Source organism: Mobula hypostoma, chromosome 4 (genome assembly GCF_963921235.1).
Source record: "Mobula hypostoma chromosome 4, sMobHyp1.1, whole genome shotgun sequence".
Lineage (NCBI taxonomy): Eukaryota > Metazoa > Chordata > Chondrichthyes > Myliobatiformes > Myliobatidae > Mobula > Mobula hypostoma.
Genome location: NC_086100.1, coordinates 37,390,341 through 37,403,940, shown reverse-complemented (window position 1 = coordinate 37,403,940; position 13,600 = coordinate 37,390,341). Strand labels below are relative to the sequence as shown.

At 40.0% G+C, this 13,600-nt stretch overlaps 1 protein-coding gene across 2 annotated transcripts in view; it reads left to right on the top strand.

The window, feature by feature from the left end:
• rnpepl1 (arginyl aminopeptidase like 1) overlaps positions 1–13,600 on the top strand; it is a 75,171-nt gene that overhangs the window by 51,161 nt on the left and 10,410 nt on the right. The window contains exons 5-9 of one of the 2 annotated variants that reach the window (XM_063045638.1): positions 2,067–2,302; positions 6,073–6,186; positions 7,535–7,647; positions 10,883–10,922; positions 13,150–13,374. In XM_063045638.1, coding sequence (XP_062901708.1) covers positions 2,067–2,302; positions 6,073–6,186; positions 7,535–7,647; positions 10,883–10,922; positions 13,150–13,374 — 728 coding nt within the window. Of the gene's footprint in view, positions 1–2,066; positions 2,303–6,072; positions 6,187–7,534; positions 7,648–10,882; positions 10,992–13,149; positions 13,375–13,600 lie in introns of both variants that reach the window. The other variant, XM_063045637.1, reaches the window with a different exon arrangement.

Below are 13,600 nucleotides of genomic sequence, written 5' to 3'. Positions count from 1 at the left end.
AGCAGATTGTTTATTGCTTCACCTTATTCTTCCCTTTCTTTGCTGCAGCTCTATAATCTTAATGGAAGTGTGTGCCTATGCCTTGTCGAGCTTGGCACATGATCTGCTTGGCAGCAGATTTCCCAGTGTAAGTGCTGAGATACTTTTCCAGCACAGGAAACCCATGGTGTCCAATATCAGAAAGTACCAAGAAATAGTGACAAAATCTAGGCAGTTAGTGCTCAGGTTGAACCAGGGCTTCCTCGGACAAGTCCTCTCCCATTTTTCCTCTGCATAATAAATGTATTGCGTCTTAAAACTAAAGTAAAACTCAAACATGAATTAATGTTTAAGTTTTTCTGGCCTAACAGAATACAGGTTTCCCCCACTATCCGAAGGTAGAGCGTTCCTATGAGACAGTGCGTAAGCCGGAATGTCGTAAAGTGAATAAGCAATTACCATTAATTAATATGGGAAAAATTTTTGAGCGTTCCCAGACCCAAAAAATAACCTACAAAATCATGCCAAATAACACATAAAACCTAAAATAACAGCAACATATAGTAAAAGCAGGAATGATATGATAAATACACAGCCTATATAAAGTAGAAATACTCTTCTGCAGCACTGTCTAGCGCAGCAAAAATCTCACGGCAACACTCTTGGCGGAAGCGCTCTTGGCAGAAACACTCTCTCCAGTAACCTTTAAGCTATGAAGCTGCCAAATCATACTAAATAACACATAAAAATACACAGCCTATATAAAGTAGAAATAATGTGTGTACAGTGTTGTTTCACTTACCGGAATCGGGAAGACGCCAATAAATTGTAGTTTCATCACAATTAAACACTTATACGAATAACCACCTTCTGTAATTATTTTCTTCAGTTCTGCTGGGAACTTTTCGGCAGCTTCAGTATCAGCCAAAGCACTCTCTCCGGTAGACGTTAAACTATGAAGCTGCCCTTGCCTCAGAAACCGATCAAACCACCCATGACTACCTTTAAATCCCACTTTCGCAACATTTTCATCACCATCGTCCAGTGCTTTCTGTTTCAGCTTATTAAAAAGACTGACTGATTTCTCCTTAAGTGTAAGAAAACTTAACGGAACAGCACGATTTGTACACCCATCAATCCACTCAAGCAATAGACTTTCCATTTTCTCCATTATTGGATGCTGACTAAGAGAGACCACTTTGCTACGAGCAGAACCAACAGTAACATCGGCAACTTTCAAAATTCTTTCTCTCTGCGTATAAATAGTGCGAATGATGGACACAGGCAAGTTCAACGCGTGGACTATGTCCTTACTTTGTTCACCATGATTGAAACACTTAATTATGTCTAGTTTTACACTAAGTGTAACACCCTTACGAGCTCTTTTAGGCTTTTCTGATACCTTAAAACTCATCTTGCTAATGGATGCACAAAATAAATCGAGATAAAGCACGTGTTTAAGCAATTGCGGTTAGAATGCAATTCCGGGGGAGGACCTTGGCTGTTCGGGCGCACGCTGCCCTTTTTTGTAACAGTGAAAACATCTTCTGTTAGTGAAAACAGGTAGCTAATGTAGGTCTTTCGTAACAGCGAGGTGTCGTAAAGCGAACGTTCGGGAAGACGGGCCACCTGTAATTTGTTTACTGTCCAGATGGTACTAGATTTTCTCCTGCTTGGAGATTCAATTTTTTTTATGCTTGGTATGATTCAAAAGTTGCCTAAGAAGCCTTCAGTTGCATATCCATGTAGTAACCCAGCATTTGGGAACCCAGACTATGTGGTTTAACAGACGCAGGGTATTTAAGCATTGAGACACCAGAAGATAGAATTGTATTTTGTCCTTGGCATTCACCCATGTGTTTTAGGAGTAAGAATCACTGGGTAGTTATTAGGAGGTGGAAGCCAGCTTGACTTCCTTTTGTTCTTTAGCACAATGGTGGAGCGACCATATGTTTGATTAGATGTAATCAAACAGAATTAATCAATCTAAATCTAACTATATTTGAGGTTTATTGGTTTTTGTGGCCTCATTGGAAGTTTGTAAGAAAATAACTTTTGTAAAATGTGACCATGTGTTTTTCCTTCAGGTATGACGTTGTATTCCTTCCACCCTCTTTTCCAATTGTTGCAATGGAAAATCCCTGTTTGACGTTCATTATTTCCTGCATATTGGAAAGCGATGAATTTCTCATTATTGATGTTATCCATGAGATTGCACATAGTTGGTTTGGAAATGCAGTTACCAATGCTACATGGGAAGAAATGTGGCTGAGTGAAGGGCTGGCAACCTATGCACAACGTCGCATTACCACAGAAACTTATGGTGAGAAATTCTACTGTGCAAGTTTTTCTAATGTCATGGGCTATGATTTTTTCTATAGAAATTCCCGGTAAGATATAATATGCAGAAAATATTGAGTGGAAGTCAAGTTCTAAGGCCTAATTTTCCATTCTTTTAGAGTAAATAGGTGAAATATAGACATTGTAGTTAATGTTCTCAGGAGAAACTTTTCAGAAAGGAAGCATTTGGAGAGGAATATATTGTTAATACCCGTTGTTCAATAATTTCTGAGCTACTGGAAACCTTTTGAATGACTGAAGTCCTAGGTTCTAGATTGCCAGCGATCGTGCAAGTGGTACTAAACCAATAACTGAGGAACAACAGCCTGAAAGGAAGTAACTAGGATAAGGATTGATCCCATTAAAGGCACTTCTGTGCTTCAAACAGTTTAATAGTTTTATCCAGTACACCTAGAAGAATATAACAGAATTGGACGTGTTATGCTACACATTTAAAGCCACTGCCATTTCTTCTGCACACTAAGCACCTTCTCTGGACAAAATGTCTTCACTTTAAAACTTGTGGGTCCTGCTTTTAAAAGATTGATCTTACAGATTCTTGCTTACATCAATATCTGCAATGATATGTGAGCAGGTTAAATGCAGGAATAAATTGGGGCAAAAACTTAAAATGCTGGAAATGCTTCCCGTTTAGGTGGCACTGATGAAGCCCAGCGACTACTTATCAGTGGCAAACAAAACAAAGCAAAGTTCTGAATAACTTATTAATAACACTTTATTTGTAACGATCATCGCTAACAATGGAGAGGCAAGCGGAAGCAGGCTTGAAGCAGAGTCGCAGTGTCCCCGAGAGCGAGGGAAGACCCAATGTTTGATCAAACTAAGCATCGAGCCGAATTGGAAATGTTGGGTACGGGACGAATCTGGCGGTGGGGTCCGGGCCTCAGAGCAGCTCAAGAACGAGGAACAGCCCGATGTTGGGACGATTTAAGTGCCGGGCCAGATTGAAAAGGTCAGGGTGCTGGGACTGGAAGCGAGCAATGGGCTGGTTCTGCTCGCTGCTTCACGACATTTACTTGGCTCTGCGCTGAAATGAGGCTGTGGTCTGCTCCAGTTGCAGTGATGCCTGGCTTCATATCTGTTGTAAAACTTCTGTTCTGCATGCTGTTTGCTTACTTTTATTGCTTGCACAATTTGTTTTCCTTTCTCTCCGCACATTGGATGTTTGACGGTAACACACACAAAGTGCTGGAGGAATTCAGCAGGCCAGACATCATCCATGTGAAGGAGTAAATAGTTGTCGTTTCGGGCCGAGACCCTTCATCGGCATTGGAAAAAAAGATGAGCCATCAGAGGAAGAAGGTGGGGGAAGGGGAGAAAAAAGTACAATGTGGTAGGTGATAGGTGAAACCGGGAGAAGGCGAGGGATGAAGTAAAGATCTAGGATGCTGATAGGTGAAAGAGATAAAGAGTTGGAGAAGGGGGGGGGATCTGATAGGAGAGGGTAGAAGACCATGGAGGAAAGGAAAGAAAAGAGGGAGGAGCACCAGAGCGAGGTGATGGGGAAGTAAGGAGATGAGGTGAGAGAGGGAAATGGGAATGGTGAAGGGGAGTTGGAATTGAACTTCAGATCAGACTGCATCTGTGAGAGGAGAAACAGAGTGTTTCTAACATCTGCACTTTTATTGATTTCCAGTAAATTTCTGCACTGTTATTGCATGGGAGGTTTAGCTGATCTGAAGTTTGATGGAAGTTTATTCTCCATCCACAAATGCTCATACTGCTGTAGTTAAGGTAGCTCTCTTGTGGTCCCCAGCCATTTGGTGTTGGGCTTTCAGGGTTTCACTGATGTTATAAATAAATCGTGTCTATTTAACCTGGCCAGATGAGGATGGTGCTGTCACTCAGAATGTCAGTACTTCTGTAGTCTACCTGAAATACCATAAGTAGTTGAACCCTATTTGTGTACACTGTTGAAGTCGTATGAAGTTTTGGCCCACTGAGTTCACCCTGATCATCATCCACCCATCTACACTGACCCTCTGTATCATTCTCCCCATATTCCCATCCCCTCCCCCAGGTTCCAGCATTCACCTACAACGTCGAGCAATTTACAGCAGCCAGTTATCTTCCTATTACAGGTACCATTGGTGTGTGAGGAGAGTGGATAGCCCAGAGGAAACAGCTGTGATCACAGGGAGACTCTGCAAGTTCCACACGGAAAGTGGCCATTGGTGTCTGGAACTGTGAGGCAGAGGCTCTGCTAGCTGTGCTCCCCTTAACAATATAAGTAGAACAGGGTGTTCAGCACCACAGTCCTGGAGATTCTGCAACACCACAGTGCAGGCCATTCCAAATGGATTCATTGCCTTACAATATCATCAAACATTGGCATACAGAATTGAAATGCTGGTGGGATATTGGGCCTATTTACAACTTCTCAGCCGCTGTTCTTACAGCTGCAGTGGTTCCATGAGTTTTGACTGCAGTAATATACCCTCTTGTTCCAGAAGCTGATAAAAAGTCAGAATGAATCTTGCCTTCCTCATAGAAAATAGGAGCAAAATTGAGCCATTTTAACATGGTAAATACCAGTATTAAGCTTTTGGAACTGCTCCACTATCCAACACGTCATCCACATGTTCATCCAAATGCTGTTATTTCATCAAGATACAGGGCTATTCCAATGAAAACCCTGTTGCATCTTCTTTAAAAGATGTATGACATAAAGTTGATTGGAATTATCATTGAAAATAAAAACAAAATCCGTTGTTGTTAGTGATAAACTTTAAACAATTCCACATCAACTGAGATGTATAGTCACTTTAGATCTTTCAGAAATAGCCGCAGGTCCCTTTAAATCTACTGCAATATTTACTTTAAGCATCTGGCAATGCTTCAGACACTTTATTCCAGTATGATTGACAACTCAGCCAAAGGGAATAATAAGTGATATGACTGGTATTTGATGTGACTTATTTAAAGCCACTGTCCATAAATGTGCAGATACTGGCATACTTACATGTTCTAGTTTTATCACAAATCCCAAGTGGATAGATGCCCGACTGGTGTTTGTTTCTGGTTGTTGTTATGGTAGAACTATTTATGGAGCCTTAAGGAATGCTGGAAATGCTGACAGCTAAAGATGAATTTGTTATTTATCTTTCACTTTGCACTTTATGTGGAGAAAACAATGATTAAAAATTCGGCCTGCTTTAAATGAGGCTTGTGTGGTTTTGTTTGTCTGGTGAAAGATTGGGTATTTTAACAGCATGTGATTTGGGCATCATTGTAACAGGCTGGCAAGGAACACAATGGCAAATAATCTTATTGAAAGTGTTGCATTATGAAGCAGCACCTTCATGCTTTCCTGAGATTTAAAATTCACAACATTTTGTTTCCAAGATGAATATGATTCCCTTCATTTTTTGCTTCAAAGATGATTTCCTTTTAGATCCAAAGGAAATGTTTTGTTTTTTGATGCAGAGCACTGTTAACGAATAAGCTATTAATCTGTGCATGTAGGGGCACTCTTCATTCACACACATTTCATACACTAGTCCATGCCATAAGTCATGTCAAAATGTTAGTGTGTACTGTCCTATAGCCTGACATTTAAAAGACAAGTGGTTACCCAATGTATGTTTTCAAGTGGCACAATGCACGCATGGGATCTAGCCCTGTCCACCTATTCAAAAGAATGATGCCAGATGCAGAGAATTCAAATTTTAGCACCAGGAAAACAGCTATTTTTCAGGTAGAGAAAAAAATACTGTTTTATTTTACTTTCAGGGGCTGCTTTTACTTGTCTTGAAACCACTTTCCGACTAGAAGCACTACATCGTCAGCTAAAACTGCTTGGAGATGAGAGTCCTGTCAGCAGGCTACAAGTGAAGTTTGAGCCAGGTATCCATGTTACCTCTCTTTGCAACTAAAATGAAATCTGCTGCATTGACTAAATAAACTCTTAGATATCAAAGTACAACTTTTTTTTTCACAAGTATTCTCTGGTATTTGGCAGTTTCTGTGAAATATGGCAATATGGCACTTTCAGTCTAGGTATTGTGAATAATGGTAGATTATTTATGTAATAAACTTGCTTGGTAGATTCTTTAGACCTGAATAGTAGTAGTGCAATCTCTCCAGCTGGGTATGATGTACTAAGGGGTTGTCTATTGGTGGATCCTCAGGTAGCTGTAGAGGCCAATCCAGGATCCACATATTCTGGTGCAGTGTGAGCAATAGTAACTGGTGGCAGTGGTTAGTGGCTGGGTTTTTGATTGATCAGTCTCTCAATTTGCAGGTGCCACTTGTCCTCTGCCACAGTGGAGGTCGCTGTCAATGTAGCTCCCTAATGGACAGATTTCCTCCAGGTGTATCTTGAGTGCAATGTCTTCCCAGTTTTTAAATATAATGTTGAATTCCTTCGGGCTGATCTTGACATCATCTTTGAAGCATTTCATTTGCCCACTAGGGGCTCACTGACCTTCCTTCAACAGGCAGCATCCTCTCCTCAAAAGATGACATTGTCTCAGAGATTAATGACCACCCGCGTAGGCCTGGTGGAGCCTATGCAAGACTAAGGAAAAGAGTCTTTGAAGACTGCGACCTACAGGTTCAAACAAAACTTTTAGTCGATAGAGCAGTCGTCCTTCCTACATTATTGTATGGAACTGAGTAACGGACCACCTACAGTAGGCACCTGAAAATCCTGGAACAATACCACCGAAGTTCCTTACAAAAGATTTTTAAGGATTAGCTGGAAGGACAAACACACTATAACACCAGCATGCTGGAGGAGGCCAAAGCGAATAGCATCTCCATCATGATAAAGCAGCACCAACTCTATGGATAGGTTGTCATCCGAATGTTTAACGCTCATCTCCTTTACTCTCAGTTGAAAAGAGGAGTTGAAAGCTTGAATAGTTGTGAATGAAATCTTCAGGAGATTTTAATCTTCACAATTGTTGATCAGATGCAATTTTCTCAGAATGCTTGGATTTATTTTTGATTTTATTATGACAGGTTAGTGTTACTGCTGCTGTAAACTGAAGTTTGTAACTTGAATTAAAGCAGGTGGAATCGTAAATCAGTTTGTTATATAACCAAGTGCAGGAAGCTTTTGTGAACTAGCATGCAGTATGAAGGAAATGGAGTCATTAGACCAAAAGAAATCGAAGAAATCTACTACTTGTAAAATGTTTTGGTGATCAAAGATGGGTACATGTAATATTTCTTCCATATACCCATACAGGAGTCAATCCCAGCAGTCTGATGAATCTCTTCACCTATGAAAAGGGATTTTGCTTTGTATACTACCTGTCACAGCTCTGTGGTGATACAAAGTGCTTTGACTCTTTCCTTAGAGTAAGTTAAGCAACTTGTTTAATTTTAAATTTTATTTTTAAGGTCTACTTTATGTTAATTAAATGAAAACATGTTAGCAACTGTGTCATCTCATTTACATCAAACACTACAATATTAATAGAAAACTGCATTGTCCAATGGAATAGCATATCATTTTATATGCACAGATGTATGATTTATATGAACCGCTTTGTTCCGTGACCTTACTGAGAAGTGGAACCCTTCAGGAAATTGAGCTACTGAGGGCAATGCCTCCCACAAAAGAAGCAGTGTTACTGTTATATTATCTTTTGTGTTAGTTTCACCTAAATTTTGACACTGTGGAATCGGCTGTATCTGATCTCAGTGGGCTAGACTACTCCCACTTTTGGAGTTTCTGGCATTCATCTATGGCTTGGCTTCTGTCCAGCTCCTAGACTCACCATTTTCTACACAAATCTCATCGCCACATTGCAGTAATGAACTAGAGTGCAGTTAAAAGTCTTACTTATTTGTAATAATCATTAAGGAAAAATCTGCTTCAGACATGATTTAATAGCATGATTGAAATAAAGGTATGACCACGTTAATGGGGCTATATTACAGACCACCTAACAGTCCTAGGGATTTAGAGGAACAAATTTGTAAAGAGATCGCAGACTGTTGCAAGAAGCATAATCTTGTTATTGTAGGTCATTTTAACTTTCCACATATTGGCTGGGAATGCCATACTGTAGAAGAGCTAGGTGGGATAGAGTTTGCCAAATGTGTTCAGGAAAATTTTCTTCCTCGGTATATAGAAGTCCCAATGAGAGAGCTTGTGATACTGGATTTACTACTAGGGAATGAGACAGGGCAGGTGAGAGAAGTTTGTGTAGGGGAGCACCTTGCATCCAGTGACCACAATACCATTAGTTTCAAAGTAAATATGCAAAGAGATAGGTCCGATCCACAGGTTGAGATTTTAAATTGGAGAAATGCCAATTTTGATGACACTGGAAATGATCTGGCAAGTGTGGATTAGGACAGGCTGTTTCTGGTAAAGGTGTATGTGGAAAGTGGGAGGCCTTCAAAAATGAAATTTTGAGTGTACAAAGCTTGCATGTGCCTTTGAGAATAAAAGGTAAAGATAACAAGTATAGGGAACTTTGATTTTCAAGAGATATTGAGGCCCTGGTTAAGAAAGAAAAGGAGATGCATAGTAGATATAGGCAAGTAGGAACAAATGAGGTGCTTATGGAGTACAAGAAATGTCAGAGAACACTTAAGAAAAAAAATCAGGAGAGATAAAAGAAGGCATGAAGTTGCTCTAACAGACAAGGTGAAGGGGAATCCCAAGGGCTTCTACAGGTATGTTAAGAGCAAAATGATTGCTAGGGAAAAAATTAGCCTCCTAGAAGACCAGGATAGTAATCCATGTGTGGAGCCAAAATAGATATGGGAGATCTTAGTTACATTCTTTGCATCTGTATTTACTGGGGAAATGGATACAGAGTCTATAGAAGTGAGGCAAAGTGGTATCAACTTCATGGACCCTGTAAAGATTACAGAGGAGAAGGTGTTTGCTACCCTGAAGCAAATTAGGATGGATAAATTGTCCAGGCCTGACAAAGTGTTCCCTTGGATGCTACGGGAGGCAAGTGCCCCGGGGCCCTAGCAGATATATTTGTAACATCCTTAGTAACATGAGAGATACCAGAGGACTGGAGGATAGCCAATGTTGTTCCACTGTTTAAAAGAGGCCCTAAACAGAAACCAGGAAACGTTAAGCCAGTGAGTCTGACATCAGTTGTGGGAAAGTTATTGGAAGGTATTCCAAGGGACTGGATATATAAGTTTATGGATAGTCAACATGGCTTTGTGCATGGCATGTCACGTCTAACCAAACATAAGAGCTTTTTGAGGAAGTTACCAGTAAAGTGGATAAAGGCAAAGCAGTGGATGTTGACTACATGGATTTTTAGTAAGTCATTTGACAAGGCCTTGTGTGGGAGGCTGGTCAAGATTGTTCATTCAGGATGAGGCAGTACATTGGATTAGACATTGGCTTTGTGGGAAAAGCCAGAGAGTGGTGATAGAGGCCTGGGACTAGTGGTGTGCCTCAGGGATCGGTGCTGGGTCCTTTGTTGTTTTGTCATCTAAATCAATGATCTGAATGATAATGTGGTCAGATCAGCAGATTTGCAGATGACTCCAAGATTGGGGGTGTAGTGGACTGTAAGGAAGGCTATCATGGGTTGCAGAAGGATCTGCATCAACTGGAAAAATGGGCTGAAAATGGCAGATGGAATTTAATGCAGACAAGTGCAAGGTTTTGCACTTTAGTAGGACCAACCAGGGTAGATCTTACACAGTGAACAGTAGGGCACTGAGGAGTGTTGTAGAACAAAGGGATCTGGGAATACAGGTCCATAATTCATTGAAAGTGGCATCACAGGTAGATAGGGTCACAAAGAATATTTGGCATATTGGCATTCATAAATCAACGTATTGAGTACAGAAGATGGGATGTTGATGTTGTATAAGACATTGGTGAGCCCTAATTTGGAGTATTGTGTGCAGTTTTAGTCACCTATCTACAGGAAAGATGTAAACAAGGTTGAAAGAGTGCAGAGTAAATCTACTAGTATGTTGCCAGGTCTGGAGGACCTATATTAATGATAGATTGAATAGATTAAGACTGTATTCTTTAGAACGTGGAAGACTGAGAGGAGATTTGATAGAGATGTACAAATTTTGAAGGGTATAGATTGGGTAAATACAAGCAGGCTTTTTCCACTGAGGTAGGGTGGATCTACAACCAGAGGCCATGGGTTAGGAGTGAAAGGTGAAAAGTTTAAGGGGAACATGAGGGGGAACTTAGGAGTATGGAGGGCTATGTTCTTGGTGTTGAGAGGAGACCACTCAGTGGTTTTTGGCATGGACTAGATGGGCCAAAGGGTTCTCTATGACTATTCCTGTTTTTAAAAAAAAGTAATTCAAGCTGAAACCCACTGTTCTTTCCCAGAAATGAATACAATTTCTGATTTTTATAAATTAATTTATTGAAAGTAAATATTTTCTATCATTTTGTCCCTCTTGAAACAACTCAGAACTAAATTCATGAAGTTCGTCCTGCGGTTTAGAGCCTTGGTTTAATGGGGAATGTGGTATGTTCGCAATCACACTAATGGATCCTAAAACATAATTAGTTACTATGAAGTACAAATAATTAACTTAAAATCCAGTTTGCTAATGTTAATGACTTCTTTCTTAGGCTTACGTGGAGAAGTTCAAGTTTACAAGCGTGGTTGCAGGTGATTTACTGGAGTTTTTCTTGGGCTTTTTTCCTGAGCTGAGGGAGAAATGTGTAGACAACAAGGAAGGTTGGTGAGATGTCTGAAAAGAATTTTCTAAGTATCCTTTAGTCTATTATGAGTAACTGTGAACAAAATTTGATTGCATTTGATTGCGCAGAACCCACCATGTAACATTGGAGAGGAGAGTGGAACATGAGAGAAACCTCCCGTGATCCTCTCATCAGATTCCTTCTTTTCCAGCCCTTTACTCTTTCCACCTATCATCTCCCAGCTTCTTACTGCATCTCACCACTCCCCCCCCCCCCCCACAACCAACCTGGTTTCCACTGTCACCTTCCAGCTTGTACTTCCTCCCTACCCCCACCTTCTTATCCTGGCTACTTCCCCCTTTCCTTCCAGTCCTGATGTAGAGTCTCGTCTCGAAACGTAGACAGTTTATTCATTTCCACAGATGCTGCCTGACCTGCTGTGTTCCTCCAGCACTTTGTATGTGTTACTCTGGATTTCCAGCTTCTGCAGGATCACTTGTGTTTAGTGATACACAAGCCAATGTGCCTCACATTAGCATTGACCTGTGCTTTGATCTCTTGGTGATAATAATACTTAATTAACAGTTAGACGTTTTCAGGGCCTTTTGTGTAGCTGTGTTCTTTATTTATCAACAGTTCTTACATGGCTCACTAGGTTCTCCCAAATGAATTCTCTTGATCCACCTATTCAGCTGAATAGAAGGACACCAGGCAGTTGAGTTGCATCAGGGGTGATCTTCAAATGCCTGCTAACAGGCTCAGAGCACAATAGTTATTCAATCCCTTCATGATTAGATGAGCAATGCCCAAAGATGGTGAGATTTAAAGGAGTATATAATGGATGCACAGCATGCTTCAAGCAGGACGCTATTATTGTATGGCACTGTCATTAGTTTCAAGATCAATAACCTTACTGAATCTCATGCTTTCCAATCTTCTCAGACATCAGCAACCATAATCAACCTGTAAAGCAGGTTTCCGATGCATTTTCATGAAAGCAAGCTGTTTTATTCCCTGTAACTTGGACAAACAACAGCATTATACAGTGTAGAAAAGTTGCTCATCCAGTAAGTTGTGGACTCTGCCCCCGTTTATGTGTCGTTGCTCAGTGCCATCACCAACATAGCATAACATCGAGTGTACAGTTTGTGTTTTCCAGTTTTTTTTTGTAGAAGACAAACAGTGACATAACTTAAACATTGCTATACAGTATATTTTGTTAAGTCTTTCTTATGGGTTAGTGCACAATATCAGATTGTGAAATTCAATATGGTTCTTGCTTTCAGGACTACTGGCAGTGTCATGTTTGTGAAAGAATCCCAGCTGGAGTATGCCATGCATGCATGATGGTTTGTGATATTAGCTGGGAAGACCTTTCACTGAGACATTGGAACCTACCCTTAGGCAAGTTAGGCAAGCCATTGCACTGCTAAGGAGCAAGCTCTGCTCCCTCCTACTTGGTTACTGAAAATCTACAGTTCTTATCTACTCTTGAGAGTCACATGCAGCAGATAAAGCTGCAAGTTTCAACCGATGCTTTAAATCTTTTTGTACCTTGCACTTCAGAATTCAGTTTTCCTTTTCTGAGCCCTATGTACTGTTGTCAGACTAAGGGGTTCGTACTCATATCAGCAGAGAACAATTTTCAAAAAGGTCAGGCACTTGAATTTGAACTCCCAACAAGGAATCAGTGATTTGCACATACATGCTATTAATGCATGAGGTTTTACCATAAATAGATAGACAAGCTGCTCTCCCAATTAGGGCTATCATTAATATATATTTAAGCTCTGTACAAAAATGTTACTGAAGTTTAAAAAAAACTTAAATAACATCAGCTGAGTTTTTTAATTGTTCATAATTTATTGAAAGTAACTTACCTGAGATTAGTTTGTACAGTAGAAGAGAAATGCTATTTTAATTCTAGATCAGACTTTGCTGCTGAAGCAGAATTATTACCTAACCAATTTCTGCAACTAAATAGTATGAACTGCCACTGGCAATGGTCAGTGTTGCTTATTTTCATAATATTTTGCTATTTTAAAAAATCAATAAATTACTGAAATACTGTAAGTTCTACACTTATTACTGTTGACTATTTTATCAAGATAGAAATTATTGCATGGATTTCAACTGAAAAGTTAAATGATCAAATATTAGTTTTAACTAGAGTGTATTTTCTCCCTTGTTTTTAGGACTAGAGTTTGAGCGCTGGCTGAATGCTTCTGGGCCACCGCTGTTGGAACCAGACTTGTCTCAGGGATCCAGTTTGATAAAACCGGTGGAAACTCTGTACCAACTCTGGAGTTCAGAAACTCTTGATGGAAACCATATTACAGACATTGATATATCCAAATGGAAAACATTCCAAATAGTCCATTTGTTGGACAAACTCCTGGACAGATCTCCATTGCCTCATGGTATGATAATAAGCAGAATAACTCATTATTATTGTTATATATTGTACGTTTTGTTTGTTTTGACATGTATGTTGCTGGCTTTAGTGCAAAACAAATCTGTCATAGTTGAAATAATAAGGAAATTCCTGGTTCAAGTTCAGAGCATTCAGCAGATGGGGTAGAGGAGAGAAAATGAAATAAATTTTGCTCGTGAGCACAGTTTTATTCGGTGCATTTAGGAAGCCCT